The 26769-nt window shown below is 42.2% G+C and overlaps 1 protein-coding gene across 3 annotated transcripts in view; it reads right to left on the bottom strand.

Moving 5' to 3' along the window:
- Positions 1–26769, bottom strand: part of NAA16 (N-alpha-acetyltransferase 16, NatA auxiliary subunit) — a 53853-nt gene that overhangs the window by 11194 nt on the left and 15890 nt on the right. Inside the window, exons 7-14 of one of the 3 annotated variants that reach the window (XM_053397245.1) lie at positions 25294–25413; positions 24137–24232; positions 22867–22973; positions 15284–15356; positions 14969–15138; positions 12553–12705; positions 5506–5634; positions 4928–5141 (exon numbers count right to left, since the gene is read on the bottom strand). In XM_053397245.1, the coding sequence (XP_053253220.1) occupies positions 4928–5141; positions 5506–5634; positions 12553–12705; positions 14969–15138; positions 15284–15356; positions 22867–22973; positions 24137–24232; positions 25294–25413 (1062 nt within the window). Of the gene's footprint in view, positions 1–4927; positions 5142–5497; positions 5635–12528; positions 12706–14968; positions 15139–15283; positions 15357–22866; positions 22974–24136; positions 24233–25293; positions 25414–26769 lie in introns of those variants that run through there. The other 2 variants (XM_053397246.1, XM_053397247.1) reach the window with 2 other exon arrangements.

Here is a 26769-nt window from a genome sequence, read left to right as displayed (position 1 = left end):
CTTCTTGCCCTGCCAGACAAATCTAGAAATATCTTTCTGCCACTTCTTGAAACAGTCCATTTTGTCTAAAATCTGTAAAGATTGAAACAAAAACAACATTCTTGGCAATACATTCATCTTTATAGCTGCAATTCGGCCTAACAAGGAAAGCTTCAAATTTGACCATATTTCTAGATCTTTTTTCACTTCTGACCAACATTTCTCATAATTGTCTTTAAATAAGTTCAAGTTTTTAGCCGTCATATTAACCCCTAAATATTTTACTTTCTTTACCAATGTTAACCCTGTCTCCTTCTGAAACCTTTCTTTCTCTATTGGCGTTAGATTTTTCTCAAGGACTTTAGTTTTTAACTTATTCAGCTTAAATCCTGCCACATGACCAAATTCTTGTATCAATTCTAAAGCTCTTTTAGCACTAGATTCTGGCTCCTGTACCGTCAATACCAAATCATCTGCAAATGCCTTCAATTTGTAATGTTTAGCTCCGACCTGTATTCCTTCTGATCATGTTTAGCAGAACCTCCAGGACTGAAATAAAAAGCAATGGGGAAATTGGGCAACCTTGTCGTGTCCCTTTCTCTATCTTAAATTCTTCTGTAACCACATTATTAACTATTAACTTAGCTTTTTGTTCTGAGTAAATTGCACTTATACCATTTTCAAACCCCTGACCGACCCCCATCCCCTGAAGATTTTTCTTCATAAATCTCCAAGATATATTGTCAAAGGCTTTCTCCGCATCAACAAAAATTAAAACTGCTTTGGTGTTGAAATTCACTTGCAGCTTTTCCAAAATATTGATAATATTCCTTGTATTGTCAGACAAGTGTCTACCCGGGAGAAAGCCAGCTTGGTCTTTATGTATTTATTCAGCTAATACCCTTTTTAGCCTATTAGCCAAAATGTCAGCAAAAATTTTGTAATCCACATTCAACAGGGATATGGGTCGGTAATTCTTAAGTTGTGTCTTTTCAGACTCACTTTTCGGTATGAGTGTAATATAAGCTTCCTTCCACGACTCAGGCGCTTCTTTCCCCTCCATAATTTCATTGCAAATCTCCTTCAATGGTTGAATTACACAGTCTTTCAAAGTTCTGTAGTATTTTGCAGTTATTTCATCTGGTCCTGGGGACTTGCCCAATTGCATGTTCTGTATGGCACCTTCCACCTCCTGTTCTGTAATCTTGTAGTTCAACATCAACTTATTTTCTTGAGAGATTTTCTGCAGTCCATTAGTTTTCAAAAATTGGTCTATATCAAATTCTTTCTGTGGTCCCTGTGTATATAACTGTTTAAAATATCTATGGAAGCAATTCCTAATTTCCACTGGATTCTGGATGCTTTTCCCTTCTATCTCCAAATTTGTAATAGTATTGAGCTTTTGTCTTTTCTTCATTTGCCAAGCTAACAATTTTCCACATTTATTAGCCGACTCAAATGTCCTTTGTCTCATCTGTTTAATTTTCCATTCAACTTCCTGGTTCATCATTTTCGTATATTGCACTTGATATAACTTTATTTCTCTCAGAATCTCTTGTGATTTGGGTTTCACTCTCAATTTCTTTTCAGCCTCTTTAATTTTGTCTAAAATTTTGTCTTTTTTCTCATTTTGAGATCTCTTCTTAATTGCATTCTGTTGAATTAAGAATCCCCTCATGACTGCTTTACTTGCGTCCCATACTACTCTTTTTCCAGTAGTAGTGTTTAAATTTATCTCAAAATAGTCTCTCAAAGTTTTTGGGGCCTTTTTTATAATCTCCTGGTCTCTAAACAAGGTGTCGTTCATCCTCCATCTGAAGGAACCGGTTGGTGTTAATTTCATCTCCATTCTCACAGCATTGTGGTCAGAGCAAGTTTTAGGGCAAATTTTTACTTTTTAAATTTTGGGTGCCAGTCCTCTAGTTGTCCAAATTTGGTCAATTCTTGTCCATGTCATTTTAGCTTCAGAGAAGAAGGTTCCCTCTCTACCCAAGGGGTTCTTCACTCTCCAGATGTCAGTCAAGTCCATATTGTCAGTCATTTCAAAGAAGGTTTTCGGTAGTCTGCCATCATTTGTAACTACCTGTCTGTATGATTTATCCATATTCGTAGATACCACCCCATTCATATCTCCCATCATAATAATGTTGTAGTCCATATAGTCCAGCAATGTCTCATGCAACTTCTTAAAAAATTCAGATTTCCCCTCATTTGGTGCGTAGACTCCTATAATTAAATATTTTTCTCCTTATGTTTGAATTTCAATTGCCAAAATTCTTCCTTGTTCATCTTTAAAAACAAATTTCGGTGATAGGCTCTCTTTTGCATAAATTACCACTCCTCTCTTTTTAACTTTGTCAGATGAGATAAATTCTTGGCCCAATCTTTTATTTATCAAAAGTTTCCTGTGTAGCCTTATCACATGCGTTTCCTGTAAACAAATCAAGTCCAATTGTTCCTTTTTCAATATATGAAATATCCTTCTTCTTTTTTCCGGGGAGTTCAAACCATGAATGTTCCAGCTTAAAAGTTGCAGAGACATGATGTGTTTGTTTTACTTTCCTCCAACTGCTCCCAGCAGTTGTTCTTCGTCAGACGGTGGTTTCTCGGAACCCAAAGGTAGTGATGGTACTCCTGGCTCTTCTCCTGTCCCTTTTTGCAAATCCTCTTCATGGTCTTTCAAGAATTTCTCCTTGTCTTCCACTGTTCTAATTTTGACCTTTTTCCCTTTGAAGGTAAAAAATAGGCCTTGGGGAAATTCCCACCTAAATAGAATTCGGTTACCTCTCAACAAGGCTACCAAGTCTCCGTAGTTAGCTCTCAATTCCAATAAATATTTTGGGATATCTTTAAAAATCTCAATCCTAGCCTCATCTATCTCAAGAGTCTTTTGAAAATGCAAATTCAGTATTTTATCCCTCTCTTCTTTCGATCGGAGGGAGATCAAACAGTCTCTCACCCTTCTTCCTCCCTCCTCTTCCAAGTCTGAAAGCGCTTACTATCTTGAAGTCTGGCTTTTCTTCGTCTAACTCCCAAAATTCTGTAAATTGCTGCGTAAGAAATTCACTTAGACTCTCTTTTTCACGTTCTGGTACTGACCTGATCCTCAAATTAGTCTGTTTATCTCTTAGTTCAAACATAGACAGCTTCGATTTGTGATCATCCAACCTTCTGTGTATTGGTGATATCTCTCCCTTTACCTCCTCTGCTATTTGCTTCGCCTCTTGGGCCGTCTTACGGTTTAATGCAGCTTCCTGCAGCAGTTTCTCAATAGAACTTGTATTTTTCTCAATGGAGTCTGTGTTAGAATTCACTTTCTGCCCCAAATTGTTAATCCTTAAAGTATTTTGTTCAAGTTGCTTACTTACTTTTTCCAAAGTTCCAAATATTTTCTCTAGTGCCGAAGTAATCGAACCTTCTTCCGAGGTCATTCCTTTAAATCCTTGTTGGCCTGGCTCTTCCTCTGGTGGACCAGAAGGGCCAGATGCTGACGCTCTTCTCAGTTGCTGATGCAGTTTAGCAGGTTTTGGCTCACATGATCAAATGTCCCTCCATTTAATTTTTTTTTGGTGAACAGGAACATATATAATGTGAACCCCTGTTTGCCATCTGAAGAGGTGTAGCCCAGATACAGTTTTATCAACTCAGAGAAAATGAGGCCAAGTGTAAAAGCCACAACAGAGGAGGCCCCAAACAGCAGCTTGATAGTCTGACCGACGGAAGCAATGTCAAAACATCCTTTTCCAATTAACAAGACTTTAGCAGTAACTTAACATACACATCAAACTTTTGCCTGCAATCACTTAAGAAAACTAAAATGATGGAAAGAAAGAGTCCCCACACCAGAGAGGAATGGCAAACCAAGCTGTTACCGACTACGCCGAAATGGCAAAACTGACCGGAAAGCTCAGGGATCAAGAAGACAAAAACTTCAAGAAAGAATGGGGGGAAATTATAATTTACTTAGGAGAGCTGATGAAAACATTAGCAGGATTTTAATCTCACTTGTAATGTAACAAATACTATGGATAATATGCATAGGTACAAAATATAGACTATGAAATAATATGCCGTTGAAAATGTTGACAATAGGCCCCACAGAGGGGATGGGGGAAGTCTTGAGATTCAGAAAAATCTCTCTATATGGATATGTATTTGGTTTTGTTATAAATGTATATTTGTAAAATCAAATAAAAACAATTTGAAAAAACAACAATAACCCTAAAATGAAGATTTTCAACCATCTAAATTCTGTGCTGGATCAGGGTCCATCAACTTGGTGCCTGCAGCAGCCAACAGAACAGATTTAGGTGTGTTCAACGGTTGTGGTGTATGCATGGCAATCAGTTTTCCCAGTTTTCAAATGTGTAAAAAGGTAAAGGTACCCCTGCCCGTACGGGCCAGTCTTGACAGACTCTAGGGTTGTGCGCCCATCTCACTTAAGAGGCCGGGGGCCAGCGCTGTCCGCAGACACTTCCGGGTCACGTGGCCAGCGTGACGAAGCTGCTCTGGCGAGCCAGTGCAGCACACGGAAACGCCGTTTACCTTCCCGCTAGTAAGCAGTCCCTATTTATCTACTTGCACCCGGGGGTGCTTTCGAACTGCTAGGTTGGCAGGCGCTGGGACCAAGCAACGGGAGCGCACCCCGCAGCGGGGATTCGAACCGCCGACCTGACGATCGGCAAGTCCTAGGCACTGAGGTTTTACCCACAGCGCCATCCGCGTCCCTTTTCAAATGTGTATGTGGGCACAAAAAGGCTGGCAATCCCTGTTTTAAATTCTTAATACTGCACTGATTATTAAGCTATTTTTACATCCAGTTCAGCAGATGATTCTCCCCAGCACTGTTTAAATAAGTTTCCTTTACATATACCACCACATTTTCAGCAGTGAACACTTCTGTACAAAGCTTTTTATACTCACACTATCTTAATTATTGCTTCAGTACCTGAATTTACTTCTTGTTCTTTGCTTTCATTGGCTAGCGGATTATCATATAGCTTCAGGTAGATTTCAATTGCTGAGCGAGCCGCCTTGAAGTAAAAGGCATGTTGCCTGAGAACGTCTTCCAACCTCAAGAGGTCCACATAGGCACGGAGTGTCATCTTTCTCATGCAGTAGGTGTGGAAGTCAAATTGATCATCTGTTATCTCAAAAAAGTGCTTTAAAAGAAAAGAAAAGAGGATACTATTTTTTATGATGCAGTTTACTAGATGGACAAATAAGGCAGCTTCCTAGGTGTGCTTACAGCTTTTTCGAAATACCGTATTTTTTTCACCATAACACTCACTTTTTTCCTCCTAGAGAGTAAGGGGAAATGTCTGTGCGTGTTATGGAGGGAATGCCTACGGGTGGCATGCCTACGGATTTTCCTCCTCTAAAAACTATGTGCGTGTTATGGTCGGGTGCGTGTTATAGAGCGAAAAATACGGGTAAGTGTTTTGGCAACTCTAAAGCAGATGGCAAGTTAACAAAGCTCATGTTGCTTATGAGAAGCGGTAAAAAGCAATCTGTTTACCTACTTACCCTCTCCACTTCATGGCACTTTTTCAAGGCATCTCCATATTTCCCTAGTCTCTGAAAAGCTAAAGCGCATTCTGTTTGGAACCACATGCACTGCATTTCATTCAGATTCTCCATGGCAGAAGTTCCTTCCTGAAATAAATAAAAAAGTATTGTGTGGGATCAACAGTCGTTTAAATTTATATGTGTATGTGTGAGATCTATCTATCTGTCTATCCATCCACACACACACACACACACACACAGCCCTATGATATCCTATAAGAATATTTAACAATAAATAACTGATACAATTCTTTGGATAATAATAATAATAATTAATAATAATTTATTCTTTATACCACGCCCATCTGGCTGAGTTTCCCCAGCCACTCTGGGCGGCTTCCAATCAAGTGTTAAAAACAATGCAGCATTAAATATTAAAAACTTCCCTAAACAGGGCTGCCTTCAGATGTCTTTTATAAAGAAGATAATTATTGATTTCTGGACTTTTCAATTATTGAGTGCAGGGATAGCAAATGTGGTGCTTTCAGATGTTGCAGAACCAAGCCACTGCAATCCATGGTCAGGCAGCGGGTGATAGGAGTTGTTCTCCAACAATACGTGGAGAGCATCATATTGGCAACCCCCAGTCTTATAAAGTATCCTATTCTTTTCCCTTTTCCAAACGCTTTACCTAATGCATATTTTTTCTATTCAGCTAAGGGAAAAGTCTGTGAGAAGGGCAGTATTTCATTCATACAGAAATGAGAATGTGGGCACTTTCACTGTAAGAGAGGCAGAGATAAGGGAGGTGTTCTTAAGATGACCAGACAATATTCCTCATGTAGTAGCAAACACTGTGTGCAAAAAGCTATAAATGTGGTCTTGTTTAATTAATGACTGACAGCTCAAGAAGGTGGGGAATTTTAATAGTGAAGATACGTGGTGCATCACTAAGAGGGTAATCCTATACATAGCTACTCAAAAGTAAGTCCTATTCACTTCCATGAGGCTTACTCCTAGGTAAGAGGGTAAAGTTCCGAGGTCCAAGAAAAGCAAATCTGTGTTGGCTGTTTGCAGTATGGTAACGCTGCAGAGAGCTTGCTGGGGAGACCATGCATTAAAAAATAAAGGACTCAAAAATAACTTAAACTAGGTTTTAATAAGAAAAACAAAAACTCCTTTTACACTAAGTACATTAACAACCAAACCAGACCCAACCACCAACCCATCCCCCAGGGTAATGGCAGAGCTAGGTGCTGCTCCTTATATACTACACCCAGATGCTGACACACCTTAATCAAATACAACTCAGCAGCACCTGCTATGCTTCACAGCTGTAAAGCTGGGTCTCGTTATCTTACTCTGGCCCTTGCTCTGGCCCCTTAAAGACATACACATTGGGTGCAACAATGATGAACCTTTACATTTAAATAAACCATTCAACATTTCCCCTGCGGTTCATCATTGTGGAACAAAAACATAAAGCATATTTTGTACATGTCTTTCATGTGTAACCTTTGGAAGTGCTTTAGTAAAAATGTCCGCAATTTGATTGTCACCTGGAACATATTCAAATACAATCATTTCGTCAGCAATTAGTTTCTTTACAAACTGTAAACGTAACCTTAAGACTCTAGTGCGCTGCGTATTGGTCTCTGAACACAGGATAGCAAGTCCGCTCTGGGAATCAAGGTAAACTTTTACTGGTAGTGTTACTTGCATCTGTAGGTCTGCAAATACTTGCAGATACCATTCTACATCACGAGTGGCCTGAACGCATGCACATAATTCACTCTCTGTTGTGGAGAGACAAATAATGGTTTGTGTCTGGGACTTCCATTCAAATGGACAACCATTATAACAAAACACCATACCAGACACACCCCTGCAATTATTTTGTTCCACTGCATGAGATGCATCACAGAAAATTTCAAAACCTTTGTCAATACATGTTGTAAACTGCAACCTATAATGTTTGGTGTGTTTAAGGTACATTACCACTCTCTTAAGAGCAGAGAAACATTGTGTAGTAGGCTTTTCCACAAATTTTGCCAGAAAGTGAAAAGCATAAGTTATATCTGGTCTTGAGATTCTTTGAATGAAATTTAGCTTGCCTATAGCAGAACGATACAAAGTTTTGTTAGGAAATGGCTTATCTTCACCTGTAAAGGTGAAACCACACACCATAGGCGTTTCCTTCCCATTTGCATTTTCTAAACATAGCATTTCAACAAGATCATCAATTTTTGCAGTTTGATGAACCAGAAAAGATCCATTTTTGCCTTTCTCAATTTGCATGGATAAGTAATTTTTAGCTATGCCTAATTCCACCACATCAAATTTCTTCTGTAACTGTGATACTACCAGTTCATATTCCTGTTTAGTTTTTGTAGAAATTAACATGTCATCTACATACACACATATTTTTGTTACAGAGTTTGCCCTTTCCTTTATAAATACACAATTGTCTGCCTTTCCTTGTGAAAAACCAATATCCAGCAATTCTTTTGCTAAAGTTTGGTGCCAATTCCTTCCACTTTGGTGCAGACCATAAAGGGATTTATTTAACTTGCATACCAAACCTTCAGCGGCGTCTATGCCTTCAGGAACACGCATAAAAATTTGTTCTTTTAAATCTGCAAACAAATATGCAGTTTTTATATCTAGGTGATAAACAGAATGTCCACGTTGTGATGCATCTTTTAATAAAAGCTTAACTGTTTCATATTTTACGCTTGGTGAATAACACAAATCATAATCTTCGCCTGGAATTTGTTGAAAACCCCTAGCAACTAATCTTGCTTTGTACCTTACAACTTCATTTTTGTCATTCATTTTAACTCTATAAACCCATTTTGAATCAATAAGTCTCATATCTGGGGTTTGTGGTACAAGAGACCAAGTGTTATGCTCTTTTAAAGAAGCTATCTCAGAGTTCATAGCTTTATACCAATTTGCAGCTTGTTGCTTAGGTAATTTCTGAACATCATTGTAGCTTTTTGGCTCAAAAACTGCCTTACTGGCATACACAGTATTAAAATGTTCATCTGCAAAACGTTGTGGCTTCTGTCTCTTTCTATCTGAACGTCTCAGTCCGGAAGGAGAGTCAGACTCCTCAGACTTAATGGGACTAAGTGAACCACTAGTTTCAGGTTGTAAATCATTGTCAGATTGAAGAGATGCCTGTAGGCTAAGCTCACGATCAGAAAACTCAAGAGAATCTAACCTCCCCTTGGGTGCCTGTGACTTTAAATCATCAAACAAATCAGATTCAACAGACTTTTTGTCTTTTTCCATTAATTCAGAAGCACCATTTCCTGCTGCTGCTGCTTCTTCCTCTTCTTCCTCAGTATTATCTATACCATCAGTATCTTGGAAGACAGCAACTCCATTCCAATTTACAGTTTGTATCATGCTTCTGGTAATATGAAATTTGCCAGTTGCTGGTATGTAAATTCTGTACGCCCCCTGCTGGTAGCCCATTAATTTTCCCTGGACACTACGTTCACCCAATTTCTGCTTAGTGGGATAATGCATAATTACATCTGAACCCCAAATGCGTAGGTATTTCAGATTAGGGCGTTTTTTAAACAGCTTCTCATAGGGGGTGACATCTAAACCAGAATGATAACTGCGATTTCTAACATAACAAAACGCATTAAGCGCTTCAGCCCAAAAGTCTTTGGGCAGATTAGCATCGTGCAGATACGTTTTAACCCCTGCCTGTAGGTCACGCTGCACAACTTCAACAAGCCCATTTTGCCAGGGACTTCGGGGGCAAGATAACTCATGAGTAGTCCCCTGCGCTTCCAGGAATTTCTCAAAATCCTCAGAAACAAATTCTCCACCCCGGTCAGAAAACAGGTTCTTAATAGGTTTGTTAAAGTGCGTTTTTATCCAGTTGCAAAAAACTTTGTACTTCTCAAATGCTTGGGACTTCTCAGCTATTGCATAAGTCCAACAATATCTACTATACTGGTCTATCAGAGTGAGCCAGTACTTAGAACCTCCTAATGATGGTGGGAGTGGCCCAACTAAATCACAATGTACACGCTCAAATGGCTCAGTTACTTTCCTATCTGAGCACCTACCCTTGCGTGCAACCTTAATCTTATTATTGCAACAGGATAGACATTGCATAAAGAATTTACATGGTTTTAAGTTGAGGCCATTAACAATATTCTTTGTCTTAATTACATCAGCAAAATTCAGGTGTCCTAGAATTCTGTGCGCCTCATGGACACACCCGGAATGTGGCCTTACATTCCTCAACCCCTGGCTTGACTGTGCTGCTCTGCAATTTATAGGCGATTGGGAGTAGGTGCGAAAATACAGTCTATATAAACCATCAGATTCCCGGGCATACAATAGACGTTTGTTCCCATCGAAAAACTCACACATTGACTTTAAGAAACGCACAGTTATGCCTTGACGAGCAAAGCACCTTACTGACAATAAATTGTCCACTGACGGGCAGTAAATGCAGTTCGCTATCGTAATGTTTAAGGAGTCAAGTTTAACGGTACCCCTGCCAAGCGACTGCAAGACTTGTGAATTGGCTAAATGTACATTACCAATTTCCTCTTCGAAAGAAATAAACAAGCTTCGATCGTTGCAAATATGCTGAGATGCTCCTGAGTCCACAACAAAAGACTTCCACTTGGCACGTTTAAGTCTTTTACGATCTGTTGTCCTAGCATGGAAAACTCGCGGCTCGTTTCTGTCTCTACTATACGATGTCGGCTGCTGGGCTGACGACCGTGACTGACGAACAGAAACAGGCTTGGGAGTACTTTGCTTTCTTTTGGATCTGCAGTCCTTTGCAAAATGTCCTTGCTTATTGCAGAACCAACAACGCTTTGCAGCTTTAAATGCAGTTGTATCACCACAGGTTTGCATATGGCGTTCCTCATTACTTCTGGAAATAGGAGTGCTTATGGCACAAGCCTCCCTTCTATCCAACTCGCCCATTAATCTTGCCGTTACCCCTTCCACAGTTAATTGTGCTGGTGGAACAGCAGATATCTGGCTAGCTATACCATCAAAGTCCTCATTAAGGGAACATAGAATGATAAAAACATACTGAATAGCAGGTATGTCCATGTCCCTTCGAATTAATTCGCCGCGTATTGCCTCCAGACGTCTCAAGTGTGCTGCCAAATCACCACCAGGCTGCAACTTCGTCTGGTACAACTGCTTGAAAAACGTCAATGCAGATGCTGACTCTTTTCTAACATGCACTGCTGCAAGACTGTCCCACATTTCTTTGGCAGTTTTCTTATTTCTTATATAGACTACTTGCTGGTCGCTGACTGCCAAATTAATTATCGCCCTGGCTTTTGCATCTCCTTTCGACCAAGCATTAGTCACAGGGTCAGGAGGGTCATCAGTTACATAGGTCCATACTTCTCTAGAGGTCAAAAGCGCCTCCACCCGAAAAGACCATAAACTATAGTTCTCATCTGTTAGCTGTGGGAAGACCAGAGCCTTCTCAGCTTCAGGAACCCGGTCAACCATTCTGGAACTCTTCCAGACCCACAGAACTACGCTAACAGGAGAAGGAGTTTTCAAACCTTTCTCAGAGTCCAAAAATATGCAGTCATCCACTCAGCAGCTGGGCCCATAACCAAAGATGTTGGCTGTTTGCAGTATGGTAACGCTGCAGAGAGCTTGCTGGGGAGACCATGCATTAAAAAATAAAGGACTCAAAAATAACTTAAACTAGGTTTTAATAAGAAAAACAAAAACTCCTTTTACACTAAGTACATTAACAACCAAACCAGACCCAACCACCAACCCATCCCCCAGGGTAATGGCAGAGCTAGGTGCTGCTCCTTATATACTACACCCAGATGCTGACACACCTTAATCAAATACAACTCAGCAGCACCTGCTATGCTTCACAGCTGTAAAGCTGGGTCTCGTTATCTTACTCTGGCCCTTGCTCTGGCCCCTTAAAGACATACACATTGGGTGCAACAATGATGAACCTTTACATTTAAATAAACCATTCAACAATCTGAACAACTCCTTTCCCTCTGTGGTCATCAAGGCAACCACTCAACACCGTACTGGCGATGTGATTATTGTATTGTATTGTATTGTATTGTATTGTATTGTATTGTATTGTATTGTATTGTATTTAATTCATTCATTCATTCATTCATTCCCCGCCCATCTGGCTGGGCTTCCCAGTCAAAATGAATGGAGACCTTACAAAAGGTCAAATGCCAATGGAAAATTTGGCAATGTCAAGAACTGCCTGAATGGGAAGACATTTCAAATATTTTTACAATGCAATCCTGCACATACAGTTCCAATAGCCAGTCCCACTGAGTTAAACTGGGCTTACTCCAAGGTAAATGGATACAGGATTGTAGCCTGCAGTCTATTTAATAATTTACGAAATTTAAACGTAGTCTTCAGTAGTAACGATGCCTGTATTTCTTTCACCACCAAGTTAGCCTATGCATCTTAATGAAAAATGCTGACTTTTAGTTGGCTTGTCTATGGACATGGAATTTCCTCCCACTAAAACTTTCAGCCTCCTCATGAGTAATTCATTTACTGTGACAGGGTTACTCATGATGACACTGTTTCATACTGCAGTGAAATAGCTAAAATATATTTAAAGATTAAAGGGGGGAAATAGAACTACAGTGGTACCTCGGGTTACATATGCTTCAGGTTACAGACTCCACTAACCCAGAAATAGTACCTCGGGTAAAGAACTTTGCTTCAGAATGAGAACAGAAAATGTGTTCCGGCGGTGCGGCGGCAGCAACAGGCCCCATTAGCTAAAGTGGAGCTTCAGGTTAGGAACAGTTTCAGGTTAAGAACGGACCTCTGGAACGAATTAAGTACATAACCCGAGGTACCACTGTATTCTGTTCCTGGAAATTCATCAGTACTATTATCTTTGCTCAATTAGAAGTTAGGTGAATTTTTCCTGCATCATACAATTCTGCTACCAATGACTTCTAATAATAATAAAAATCTGAAACTGACTGAGGAAATTTTCAAAACAAATACGCAACCAACCTCTATTTAAAATATATCTCCTACCCGTGTGAACTTGGAACACATCTCTTCTGCATCCTTCACCATATTTGCTCTCAGCATGTATTTTGCACATTTGGAGTTGATGAATCTATCGGCTGTATCCAACGACTGTGCCTCATCCATCCATTTGGCAGCCTCCTTTAGGTTGCCTACATGCTATTGAGGGAAAGGGAAAAGTTTTATACTTAATTTTAAATGTCAGTAACAAGCATATTGTGTAAGCTCTGAGAACTGTAACACGCATGTGCATCTGACAAAACTTCTCCCTTTACGAAGCATTTGGCATTCAACAAATCACAGCGATCTTATTATGCTTCGCTGTGTGAAATGTAGCTCTGAAGATATTGATCCGAGGAAAACTAAAAAAAGAAGTTAACAGCAAAGGATCATGTTCAGACTTCAGTGTCTATGTCAAGCTTCACAGGTCTGGCAAAATTATGTTAGCACTAAATATCTGAGTATGGAAGAAGCACAGAAACTTTACTAACTTTGAGTGAGGGCTGCTCACATTTTACATCGAAAACAAAAACCATTTCCATAGTCCCAGCCCACTATTTGCTTCCACAAAAAGACGATGGTCACAAACATTTCATATGAACAATTTATTATGAATTACTTTTGTTTTTCCCTTTTCTGACTGCTGCAAGAGGCCATGGACAAAGGAGCGAACACTAAGGCCTTGGTCATGCACATGTACCGTATTTTTCGCTCTATAGAACACACCTTTTCCCCTCCAAAAATGAAGGGGAAATGTGTGTGCGTCCTATGGAGCGAATGCAGAGGGGAGGCAGGCAGGAAAAGCCCCCAAAAGCCGCACACAAGCTCCACACCAGTCAGTCCCTTCTCCCTCCTCGTAGAAAAGCCCACAGGAGCCGCGTGCTCCTTAAAGGGTGCGCGGCTCCTGTGGGCTTTTGCGGGAGTTGGGGGTATTGCCATAGCCCTGCGACCCTCTCCCGGATTGAGAGGTGGCGCGCGGCTATGACAGCAGCCTCTTTAGTCATGCGCCACATCTCCAGCTGGGAGAGCACGTGCGGGGCTAAAGAAGCCATAGCCCCGCGACCCTCTCCCGGCTGGAGAGGTGACGCGCGGCTATGGCAGCATCCTCTCCGCTGCACGCCACCTCACCAGCCGGGAGAATGTGTGCGGGGCTAAAGAAGCCCCGCGTACCCTCTCCCAGCTGGAGAGGTGTCGCGCGGCTATGGCAGCAGCCTCTCCACTGCACGCCTTTCCGCTGCTCCCCAAAGAGCAGGTCGAAAGCAACCTGAAGCCTGGAGAGCGAGAGGGGTCGGTGCGCACCGGCCCCTCTCGCTCTCCAGGCTTCCAAGGTAGCCGCCTGAAGGCGACTGAACGCACCTTGAACGGCACCTTGTTTTAGAGGGGGAAAACAAGGGGGGAATTCTCCCCCTCTCTGTGCAGTGCCTCCTGCCGCTTCGCTGAAGCGGCGCTGGGCAGAGAGGGGGAGAATTTTTTTTCTTGTTCTTCCCCCTCTAAAACAAGGTGCGTCTTATTGTCCGGTGTGTCCTATAGAGCGAAAAATACGGTATATATAGATCCAACCGCAGCATGCTATCCAAGATCTGGGGTCTAGTATACCAATAATTTGGGGCTGGGGTGCAGGTAGACAGCACTGGAACATATACTACAGCTTGAGGTGAAAAAAGCCACTTTGATAAGAAATAAAGGGACAAGTGGATACATGTACAGGCCACACAGAAATTCACTGAGTGATAGTCAGCTAAGAGTAGACTTGGTGAAATCATGTTCATTAATTTCAAGCTTTACTCTGGGTAAAACTTAGCTGACTCTATGGACATGGAGAAGGAAAGGGAAACAGAGGTGGAAAGAACTGCCATTGCTGCATAAGGAGAGGGAAGGGTGCTTGGGATTCAGCAGGGCATAATGGAAGCTTGGAATGGACACAACAGGGCAAGTTCAAAATGCCGATGCTGTGGGACCAGGCCTCAAGAGGAAGCCAGAAGAGTGAGAGAGGGAGGGAGGGATTGAAATTGAAATGCTAAAATTTACCTGTTCCAGAAAGGGAGAAGTAGCAGCTTTCTTTTGGGCTTACATGGTACCTGAGAGTTTAAGATAGGACTGGCTATTAGGGTTCTTGGGGCACCTTGGTTCTGATTATGAGTGGCTAGGAAGGTCGTTCTCCTACAGAAGCAGACTTAAAGCTGGGTTTTGCCCAAGCAAAACTCTTTCGGCATTTTTAATGATATACTTGTGATTTCTAGATGTTTTGGTTTTGCACTTAACATTACTTAAGGTGCTTCATTGAAAACATTCTGCATTGTTTTCCTTTGATCTGGTAAGAGTGGTTCTGTTCTTATCTCAACATAAAATGTCTATCGGCTCCTATGAAAAGGATATACATTGATTACATATTCCATTTTTGATACATTTATGACAATATTACCTTATAAATTTTTGCTTTCAGATAGAACAACTCTATTAGTGTTGGCGTACTTGCAACGGCAGAATTAATGTAATCCAAGGCCAAGGAAAACTGACCCAGTTTGTCAAAGTGCTGGGCAAGGAAATAGCGAACCCAAAGCAGAGTTGTCGGTGGCTCTTGATCGCCATTTTCTGCAATGATACATACGTGTCAGAAAATTTGGCAAGAAATTAAAATGCTTACTTATTATTACGTCTGTTTGGAGGTCTACCAGCACAGCTAAAATAAGGATTAAAAGCTGCATTTTAGCTTCAATTCATGAATAATGAAACCTACCATATGGACTGAACAAGTCACAGGTTTTCAAAGAAGCTTCGTAACCAGTAACAAGCTCTTGGATCGTAGAAACCTATAAAAATATAGTTGCCAAGTTTATTTTAACTTGTTTTTTTCTTTAAATCATGTTGCATTCAATTTGATATATTATCCAGATACAGCTAAGCATGCCAAATGAATAGTGCTAATATTTCTAAGTAACTTAAAACAATATTAAAATCTGTATAATACATTACATTTTGCAAAACAAATAATCCGCACCTAGTTTATTCCCAGAACTAAATCAGAACATGTAAAAGCTAGTGGCATCAAACCATTGATCTAATGGTCTACTCAGAGTATAACCAACACTGGATATCACCTGTTATATCCAAAGCGGTGAGGATCCCTTTGCTTTCTCTTTACAATAAAGTTTAAATGGTTGCCTATTCCTCCCCATTGTTTTTAAAACTGTTAACTACTTTTGCAGACTAGTTCAACCCAATCAGTATCTACTTTTGCTATCAGAGCACAAAAGAGATGGGGTTTCTGTGGGAACGTGGGTGAAGCTACGTAAGAACAAACTGCTGGATCCCATCAGCGGGCTGGGCTGGTTCACAAATAACTCCAATTCATGGTCTGTTTAGCCATTCTAATTCAGCAGATTAACCATTGTTTTCTGGCAACAAGCTACAATGTGAAGCCATGGCTACATAGAATCATAGAACAGTAGAGTTGGAAGGGTCCGCGATTGTTGATGGATTATTTTAACCATGGCTTGGTGTTCCATCAGAGCCCAGCAGCTTTGCTTAACCATAGTTTGTCTGCCCCAGACTCTTCCAAAGCAACAGAGATATAAAAACAAACCAAGCTTCAGAGAAACAAGATATGATTTGTCTGTGAGATGACTTGTGGCTTATTGAACAACACATGGTTAAAGCAACCATGGCTTAGTGTTATATACTAAAGCAGCCCCCATCTAGCCCAGCTTTATGCTTAACCCAATTGCTAACCAGAGACCTGTGAGAAATCCATAGCTTAATGGCCCATTTTGTGTTTGAATTTATACAGATCAAGCGGGATGAGCAACCAAGTGTTGTAGAGTGGAATGCTTCTGTTTGGGGTCCCTATAAACCAGCAAGCCAGCCCTCTTCCAGAACACTTCATTTCCCCCTCCCAGTTTTTTGTTCTCTCCCCTCACCTGGAAACAGACACTTAGAATCATAGAATCATAGAGTTGGAAGAGACCACAAGGGCCATCGAGTCCAACCCCCTGCCAAGCAGGAAACACCATCAGAGCACTCCTGACATATGGTTGTCAAGCCTCTGCTTAAAGACCTCCAAAGAAGGAGACTCCACCACACTCTCCACTGGAATGTTTTTGGTCCCCCACTCCTTAAGGTTACTTTTTTTAAACTAAAGTTTTAGTTTCAGATTTCTACAAACATTGGGTCTCCCCTGAACCTGCTGACACCTCCCCCTGGAGTGTGGACAACGCCATTCTGGCAACATAAGGATCAGCACACGATTAGTATATTGGATAATGTGAGTGTTCATTTTCAGTGACGAAGCTAATCATCACAGAATGCCCATAACCATTCCAACTGCTGTGTTGAAAGTCTGCCTTACACCATCTCAGAAATTCACCTGACGGGGTGAGGATCTGCTCATTTCAAAGTATCCACATTTCAGATTCTTCCTGTCACTGCAAAGCTTAATACGTTAAGGGGAGAAGAGTCTAACATGTTTTTGCGGTTTGGATTCAGCAAGCGCAGTTTGGTGTAGGTGAACCTCCAAACAAGAAATCTCGTGGACCACCCTGGTATCTGCAAGTCTCATGAATGAAAGAAGCCTCCACAAAAATAGAGAGAGGTTGGTCACAAGGACATGGGATAGCATAGCACAGCCCTACTGAATCAAACTAAAAGGTCTTCCCTGCTGTGCTAGGGAAAACCTCACACTCTATCCAAACGCATGCATTTAATTCTGCTGGTGTGCGATGTGCTAAAGGGTCCACCTGGCATGAAGCATGGGGGGAATGTGGCTCATTTTGCATTCTGATTTGATATACATAAGTAGCCAAGCCCTTTCTCCATAGGTCCCTACACAATATGCCTCCTCATTCTCATTCTCTCTCTCTCTCTCTCTCTCTCTCTCACACACACAGGAGAAAAATACCATAACTCATTTCAGTGAGGATTGTGCATCCTTGCTAAGGGTATGCTCAATGGAATTTACTGACACTCAAAAGAGCACTGATAAGCTTGTTTTTGCTTTGCTTTTTAGAACATGATCCCTTTTCTGCTTCAACAGCCTATGCGGTTAATCTAGTGCTCAAGGGGTGAAATGGAGATTGACAACTGAAGACTGAATCAATCATTGTTAACAGAATCAGAGATCGTAGGTTTATCTTTCTGAAGTATGTTCCTTGTTATCTCTGACAAATGAGGCAGACCCCCTGAAAAATACAGTGACACAGTGAACAGCTCAAGAGCAAGAAGATGCACTGGAAACAACCTGAATTTTTGTTTGTGGATTGCAACTTATCCCATAACAGTCACCTCTGAATCCTTGATTATGTAAACAAGCTCTTGCAGGACTGCATTAATTTCATATCATTTGCACAGGAGCTGTGACTCAAGTAAGGCCCCGTTCACAAGTGCACCTAGCATGGTATAATCCTCTGTTGCAGGGAAGCACGTGGGACTATTGTAACCACAGGGGAAAGGCCCATCTTGTGACTCTAGGGCTGATAGTCTGAGCTGGCAGGACCGGAAGGGAGTGAGGATTCAAAGGAAGGCAAGGGGGAGAGGCACCCAGCAAAAGTAAGCTGATGTTAAGAAAAGGAGCCACCCAAGCTGCATGGGTGGACTCAGTAAGGTGGGAAAAGTGAACTTTGGCTCCTCCTGGCCCCCAGTAGCTTCTTCTCAATCCGTGAGGTTTGCCAGAGAGGTTAGAGGGATGGATTCCCAAGCTAGGCATGGCAAGGAGGAACACTGAGGAGCTCCTCCTAGCTGTTTAGGGTATACACAGGTGCCAAGCAGGCAAGGAAAAGTGAAATGTTACAGATCCTTGATATGTCCCAAACAACCCCATACTCTTCTCACGTTCTAGTTTCCCTTTCTGCAAGTCTCACTATATTCACTTCACTTCCCGTTTCCTCGCTGTCCCTTCTTCCTCTTTGCTACTTTCTTTCCTTCTTCCTCCGTCTTCATTTTCTCCATTGCTGCTTTCTTCACTCCCCTCTTCCCCATTTTGTACCCTCTGTCCTATTTTGCTTCTGCTGCCTCGCCCACCCACAGCCAACAGTTGTTTGGCCTTCACAACCCAAACGCAGCATGTGCTGCAAAGTGGGCAACTTTGCAGACCAGCCCCCTTACTTCCACAGTAACTCTCTGTCCTGCCCCGTCTATCTGAACACACTCGTGGAAATTTCTTCCTTTCTTTCTTTCTTTCTTTCTTTCTTTCTTTCTTTCTTTCTTTCTTTCTGCTGATACCTCCCATCTGTGTGGATGTGGTGCTGTTTTTGCTATAAAAATGATGATACTCTCCTCCTGAAGACTGGAAGCAGAAGGTGGAATACAGTGGTACCTCGGGTTACATACACTTCAGGTTACATACGCATCAGGTTACAGACTCCGCTAACCCAGAAATAGTGCTTCAGGTTAAGAACTTTGCTTCAGGATGAGAACAGAAATTGTGCTCTGGCGGTGCGGCAGCAGCAGGAGGCCCCATTAGCTAAAGTGATGCTTCAGGTTAAGAACAGTTTCAGGTTAAGTACGGACCTCCGGAACGAATTAAGTACTTAACCCGAGGTACCACTGTACAGGGTGAAATCTCACTATGCTAAAGGTTCTGCCTGTGCAAACGTTTCGTCCTGTCAGACAGAATGATTTTCTCCCTCTGTTCTGGCTGTGGAAGAGACTCTCTTTCTTCTGCAGCTGCCACAGCTTTCCTCAGGCCCCCATTATTTCCTATCAGGCACAAGGCCAGCCTTCCTACGAGGGCAAAAGAAAAGTCTTCAGGGGGAGTCAGCCTACCTTCCTGAGTACACTTTCTGAGACTTCTGCTGTTTCTTCCAGCCAGTCATTCCCTCATACATTATTTCCTCACAGCCTCTCCGTGTTTTAAGTTACTCAAAGAGGACACATGATGTTGAGCTTCAATGGAATCAACACACCTGCAACACATTGGACGTAGACCTTGATGTTGACTTACTTTACAGTCCTCCCTTCGTATTTCACTCTGAAGGATTGACTGCTAGAATTCTGAAGAGTGTTTGTGAAGCTTTTTTGCGACTGATACAATGAGCAGGAAATCAATGCTATGCACAGCCCTCCTCCTCCAAGATGCGGCTTTCTAACTGACGCGAGGGCCAAGGAAGGGGCAGACTCAAAAGACGAGCAAGCAGTCCTTCAGACACTGAAGCCCTAGGGTGATTGCAGTAACCCAACCTGGAGATCCAGACATCTCCAGTGGCACAACTTACAAAGTTGTTGCAAGACTTTGGGCATCCATGAGCAGGGCAGATAGAATAGCACCCATCTGCACAAACAACTACACAATGTATTTTATGTTATAAAAATAGTCCAGGGAACACAACCTGTTCCATTTTCTACAGGTGACCTCCACTCACAAGCGGAAAAGACTTGCAGTATGGGAATTTTCCTCCTACCTCCAAACCAAAGTGGATGGTGCTATGGGGCTGCACTGCTTACCTGACCGCCCTCTGGCCAACCCGCTGCCGCATCCTGAGATGGAGAAGGGAGACACGGCGGTCAGGTCAGCACATGGTTAATGCATCAGCAGCACCTGAGTGCCTCTGCCACTGCACTGACCTTGCCCCTCCTCCAGGTGTGCAGCAGTAACTTATCTGGAGGGAGGTCAGGTATGTGGTGCTGCCTTATGCTCTTGACTGCTCCAAAAAGCTATGCCTGAGGGTTGGGAGATCTTCCAGGGCAGATTTTTGTGTGTGTATGAGCAAGAAAAGGGGAAATCCTGCTGTGTAAATCATGTCTGTCTGCCCACTAGATACTGCTCTATGTGTAAATTATAAAATGAAAATAGAGCCTCTGCTCTTACAGCTCAAGTTTTGCATCTATCTGGGAACAAAATCACCACCTAAAATTCTTTGAAAACACTTTTCACAAAACAAACATTAATCCTCTATTTTTATATCTTATTGTGTCAAGATGACAAGGCCAAACCCCACAAAATATCCATCAACTTCAACTTTCCAAACCTATCTTCAATTTAAAAGCCATCCAGCTGACTTCTTCCAAGGTCCTGATCAACTGCTTCTATATAGATAAATGTCCACTCAGAATACAGGATAGCTTCCTAAAGACAGTACAATAAATCAACGACAGCTCCTTATTTTGGCATAAATATCCTACTTTAGGAATTCCCATTCATAACAATGTGTACACACCACACAACAGGTGGCTTTCTGAGTCCCATCTTCCAAAAGAATCAGAAAGTCATGGCTTCCCTGACTATTTAACAGCCAGCCATATCACCTGAAGATGAAGAGTAATATTAACTAATGTTAATGTTACTGTAAGAATAACAGGAGTATTTTCCTTTAAGTTGTATTTTTAGACACCCACCCCCACCCCGCTGAAGTATTTTTTATATACGGCTACTGAAATTATGAAAATATTTTAAAAATAACCTTTAAACTGTTATTGCATGACACTACCGACATATTTAACATTAGAGATTATGTTATAGTTTATGTTAAAAGACATACCGTATTTTTCGCCCTATAGGACGCACCGGCCCATAGGACGCACCTAGTTTTCAGGGGGGGAAATCAAGGAAAAAAATATGATTCCCCCCCCCCCGCAGCTCTGGGAGCAGTGGACAGGCTGCACGCAGCCTGTGCGCTACTCCAAGACCTTCTCCCTGCTTTTGCGGGAGGTGGCGGAATTCCCCCACCTCCCGCAAAAGCCCACAGGAGCCCCGCGTGACTCCTGCGGGCTTTTCGACCAGGAGGGAGAAGGGACTGAAACGGCCAGTCAGTCCCTTCTCCCTCCTCGGGGAAAAGCCCCCAAGAGAAGCACGCTCTTTAAATGGTGCGCGGCTCCTGCGGGTTTTTCTAGGAGATGGGGGAATTCCCCCCCCCCGTAGAAAAGCCAGCAGAAGCCGTGGAGCCCCTGTAAAGGGCGCACGGCTTTTGCCTGCTTTTGCGGGAGGTGGGGGAATTCCCCCATCTCCCGCAAAAGCCCGCAGGAAGGAGAAGGGACTGACTCGGCCAGTCAGTCCCTTCTCCCTCCTTGGGGAAAAGCCCCCAAGAGCCGCTGGCTCTTTAAAGGGTGCGCGGCTCCTGCAGGCTTTTCTAGGAGGTGGGGGAATTCCCCCACCTCCTAGAAAAGCCAGCAGAAGCCACGGAGCCCCTTTAAAGAGCGCGAGGCTTTTGCGGGCTTTTGCGGGAGGTGGGGGAATTCCCCCATCTCCCGCAAAAGCCCAAAGGAGGGTTGGAGAGTAGCTGGAAGGCGTCGCGTGCCTTCCTGCTGCCCCCCATCCTCTGGGGCTGGCGGGGAGGCGCTGCTTTCCCCACCGCCAGTCTCGAAGCCGGGTTGGAGAGTAGCGGCAAGGCGTTGCGCGCCTTCCTGCTGCCCCCCATCCTCTGGGGCTGGCGATGGAGGAAGCGCTGCTTTCCCCCACCGCCAGCCTCAAAGAACAGACTCTCCTGGCTTCAGCGGAAGCAACGCAAAGCCTCCGGAGTGCAGGCTTCGGAGGCTTCGCGTTGCTATCGCTGAAGCCAAGGAGTCTGCATTCGCCCCATAAGACGCACACACATTTCCCCTTCATTTTTGGAGGGGAAAAAGTGCGTCTTATAGGGCGAAAAATACGGCAATTCCACAAAGAGTTATTAAATGCATTAGACAATATTTTCTTTCAGTTTTTATATCATGTTTTTCTACTGAAAATGAAGACTTCAGAATCATTTTATTGTCTTTTGTACTATTCTTTCACTAGGAGGACATGGATTGGAAATATATAACGTCTTAAAGTTTAGAAAATCATAACTGCATGTCAACAATGTGTGAGCAACAGAAACTGCATCTAGATCTCCAGGCTGCAATCCTATGCACATTTCGCAAGTAGGCACGCTTTGATTCCCATATACTTCCAAGTAGGCAAGTAAAATAGAAAATTGTAGCAGTGTAGATAAACAAGACTATAAGAAGTTTTATCTGAAATCAAATTTCCAGGTGGTTATAGCAGATGAATGAAATTTAAACACAGATTTACAAAGGCTCAGTCCTCCCTTGCTTAGATCCCAGTCTTCCTGTTACCAGGGAACTTTGCTTTGTTCCAACAAACCATGATCAATAAGCCAAGTACAAATTTGGCCACAAACCATGATTTGCTGGGAGTGAAACAAGCCAGGATCCCTGCTTCAGGCATAAGTCAAGGGTCACAGCTTGCTTCCTCCCACCCAGTGAGAGTGGGAAGGAGTGAAATATTCTTCTTAGGCATATTAATCTTAACCATTTACCATGGCATGAGAAATGGAAAGGAAAAGTGACTGTAACTGGTAAATTATCCTTAAGACACACAAAGCTGTATGAAAGCTGAATAAATTTGAGTTTTACCTTTTCTTTACTGTAATACAAAGATTTCAAAGTGGTAAACAAAGGTGGGCAGCCTTTACTGAAGTTAACCCGCAGGAATTTATCCATTAGTTCTCTAAATTTTTCACCTAGAAACAAAATTGCATTGGGTTATATTCTTATTACTTCGTGTTGCACTACTGATTTAGGCTCATGTTATAGTTTTTATAAATTTTATATTAAAACCTGAAAGATGCTGGTAAGAACAGTGATCTACTTGTAATCTGAAATTAAAAAGTTTTTCTGCTTTGACAGAAATACTTGTACCTGGTCTTTTTTTTTGAGCAAATTTGAATGTTTTGAATAATTTTTATAATTTATACACAAATTCAGCCTTTTCAGCCTGCCAGGATACTGGGTTGCTGTTGTTGTTGTTTTAAAAAAAAAACACATAGCACATTCTTTAACTGAACCTATGACATATCCAAGGAGTTCAGTGAGTGCAGAATGACGTTTTAACGACAGAGTCGTTAAAAAATTACTTAGGGAGGATATCTGAACCCTTACAATTAGTGGCCGTTACTGCTGTTTGTAACAGCAATAAGGGATGAGTGTGTTATGCTAATACAGGAAGCATCTGAATGACCAGCATTTGACAGAACCATCTGACAGGGCCAAATGGTGGCTCTGTGCTAGTGGAAGCACTTTCACCAATCCTTTACGATGTGGTGCAGCCTTCTGTGATGAATCCGATCCTGTTTTGTATCTTCCAACCGACAGCAGTAATGGTTTGGGAGGACACAGCAGGTTGCAATGAAAAGAGGGGATTCCTGTCTTGCTCTAGTACAGTGGTACCTCGGGTTACAGATGCTTCAGGTTACAGACGCTTCAGGATACAGACTCCGCTAACCCAGAAATAGTACCTCGGGTTAAGAACTTTGCTTCAGGATGACAACAGAAATCGTGCTCCAGCGGCACGGCGGCAGCAGGAGGCCCCATTAGCTAAAGTGGTGCTTCAGGTTAAGAACAGTTTCAGGTTAAGAACAGACCTCCAGAACGAATTAAGTTCTTAACCCGAGGTACCACTGTACTTGTGCTAAGCACACAATTTTGCCTTCCACACAAAAAGATCCCCTTTGCCTTTTGTATTGGCAGCTATTGGCCTTTCACCCTAAGCCAAGCTCCCAGGGGGGGAAGTCGCAGTTGCTCTGCTCTTTCACAGTCGTTCTGCTGCAGCACTGAGTTCCACAATGGTTTGACTTTGCATGCTGCTGATATGTTCTAAAGGTACTAAAGAAACATGCAATGTTACCTGTGACAAAGTTTAAAGGTAATCTTCTAGGTGAAACCGCTCTTGGATGTTGCTTGCTTATTTCTTCATACATTTCTAGTCTCTCGTCTAAAGAGCCTATTGGTGGATAATAAATGTACAGTTTGAGTCTTTGTATGTTATAAGCATCTGGTTTAAATCACAAGTGTGCCTATATGCAATATGGAAAACTACACTAGTAGGAATTTTATCTTGTTCTCTTCAACAGAAGCTCTTGGTGAACATCTCAAGCTGCATTTTTTATATAGAACAGGTTGAAAAGCAGTTTTCAGTATGAAGAAAGAGAACAGCTGATGAAAGAAAGATAGAAATATACTATGTATGTGTGTGCATGCGTGCGGATGCATTTTAAAAAACCAAACAGTTTTGTGGTGCAACCATGTTGCAAAATATTTCAACCATGTCAAAAGTCAAACTGCAGTACATAAATCCTCAGTTCTGAAACCATATGTTGGAGCTCCTGAACTAACCGTGGGGGAGGAAGCAATTCTATGAGCACCTTTAAAAAGTAGCATTGTTATAAAGGTTAAAATATAATCTTTAAAAGGCTGCAATCCTTTGACTGTGCTTAACTCCACTGAAGCCGTTGAATGTAAATAGCAGTAAATGGGTGCACAGCATTGAACTTTCATTATAAATTTTGTAATGTAATAGTTATACATAGTCCAGTGAAGCACATTTAAGAGTAAATTTAGTAATTATAGGTAGTTCATTTGTATACCCTCATTTTTCTGGCAGCATTTTTCCAAGGACAGTATTTTGAGCTATACTTCTGATCAGCTCAGTTGGTACAGCACAAGACTCTTAATCTCAGGGTGATGGGTTTCTGTACACTGAAGTAGCTTAAAAAGACAAGTAGCTAAAAAGCTGTAAGCTTATCACTTCAGTAAGGAACATAGGCATTTAGCTCACTCTTTAGGCTCCACCATATGAAGCAGTCCCTGATAATGATTTATGGTTTTGAGTACAGATAGGCTTATAAGTAGATAAAACACTGGAAATTATGCTGGACAATGAAATTCAAATACACATCTTCTTTCCAAGGTCTAGGGTTCCAAGAGCTCCGATTTCTGAACTTAACAAGACACCAATTCCTTAATAAAAAAAGTGCAAACCAAGTCTATAACTACAACACTTACGTGGCTGTAGAGCTTTCTCCAAGCCTTCATAGTAACACCAATTTTCTGCATTCCGGTCAATAAGCTCTTTATAGACTTCAGAAGCTTCTTTCAATCTTCCCAACTTCAACAACATTTCTCCTGAAGTAAGAATAAAATCGCAAACCAGATTTAGTTAAGGGAAACAGCCTACAGCTGGAAGGCGAAGAGCCAGTTAGCCACAATGATGATGACACTGACCGACTACTCTGCAGGAAGCTGCTTAGAAACTGTGCGGCAGCAACATCCCGCATCTGCCCCTGATCATAATACTCTCCCACATCAGTTCTACCCAGCATGGGCAGTGCTGATGTGATATGGAATGAGCATTCTGGTTAGGATAATGAGACAGGTCTTGCTGCGTCTGTTCAGCGCTGTACAGCGGCTTACTGTAATGACTTCATGGTAAGTTCTGGCACCTGTTTTTCTTGAAAACAAGAACTGCTTAAGAGGTTTTCTTGCCATCAAGAGGTAAATAAATTTTGTTAGATAAATTTAAAAAATACAAAAGGATGGTGGTGGTGCTCAGCTTGCCTTTCAAGCTCACCAGGAGTTTGGTGAAGAAGAAGAGTTTGGATTTGTTCTCCTGCTTTATCACTACCCGAAGGAGTCTCAAAGCGGCTCACATTCTCCTTTCCCTTCCTCCCCCACAACAAACACTCTGTGAGGTGAGTGGGGCTGAGGGACTTCAGAGAAGTGTGACTGGCCCAAGGTCACCCAGCAGCTGCATGAGGAGGAGCGGGGAATCGAACCCGGTTCACCAGATTACGAGTCGACTGCTCTTAACCACTACACCATGCTGGCGCTCTGGTGACAGCCTGTTGTGGAAGCCCTCGCGGTGATGGAATGGGAGCCCTAGGCATGATGAAGCAATCAGGGATGGGCGCTATAAGGTATCTTTTTAATCTAGAGTAGCCTTTCCTTTAAACTGTTTGAATAATAATAATAATAATAATAATATCTTTATTGTCATTGCCCCCTCTCAGGGACAACGAAATTACTTGACTGCTCCATAAAAACACTAATTAAAACAATACAGTATAGTACAGCAAGGAAGATTAGATGACTTTCAAAGTCCAGGCTTCCCATTCAGGGCTGAGATCGCTCTGGAGAAGAAGCTGTTCTTAAGACGGCTCGTTCTTGTCTTCATCGTCCTGTATCTCCGTCCCGACGGCAGGAGCTCGAAGAGACAGTGACCAGGATGCGATGGATCTTTTACTATGTCCAGTGCCTTCCTATGGCACCTTGTGGCATAAATCTGCTCTAAGGTGGAGAGTGGGCAGCCAACAATGCTCTCTGCTGCCTTAACAACTCTGCACAACCCCATCCTGTCCTGGGTAGTACAGCTTCCGTACCACACACATAAGCCATAAGTGAGCACGCTCTCAATGGCACAGTGATAGAAGGCAAGCAGCAGTTTCTGCGGAAGATGGTTTTTCCTTAGAATTCTCAAAAAGT

This window comes from Podarcis raffonei, chromosome 7, assembly GCF_027172205.1.
Source record: "Podarcis raffonei isolate rPodRaf1 chromosome 7, rPodRaf1.pri, whole genome shotgun sequence".
Taxonomy (NCBI): Eukaryota; Metazoa; Chordata; class Lepidosauria; order Squamata; family Lacertidae; genus Podarcis; species Podarcis raffonei.
This window is presented reverse-complemented; position numbering and strand designations above follow the sequence as displayed.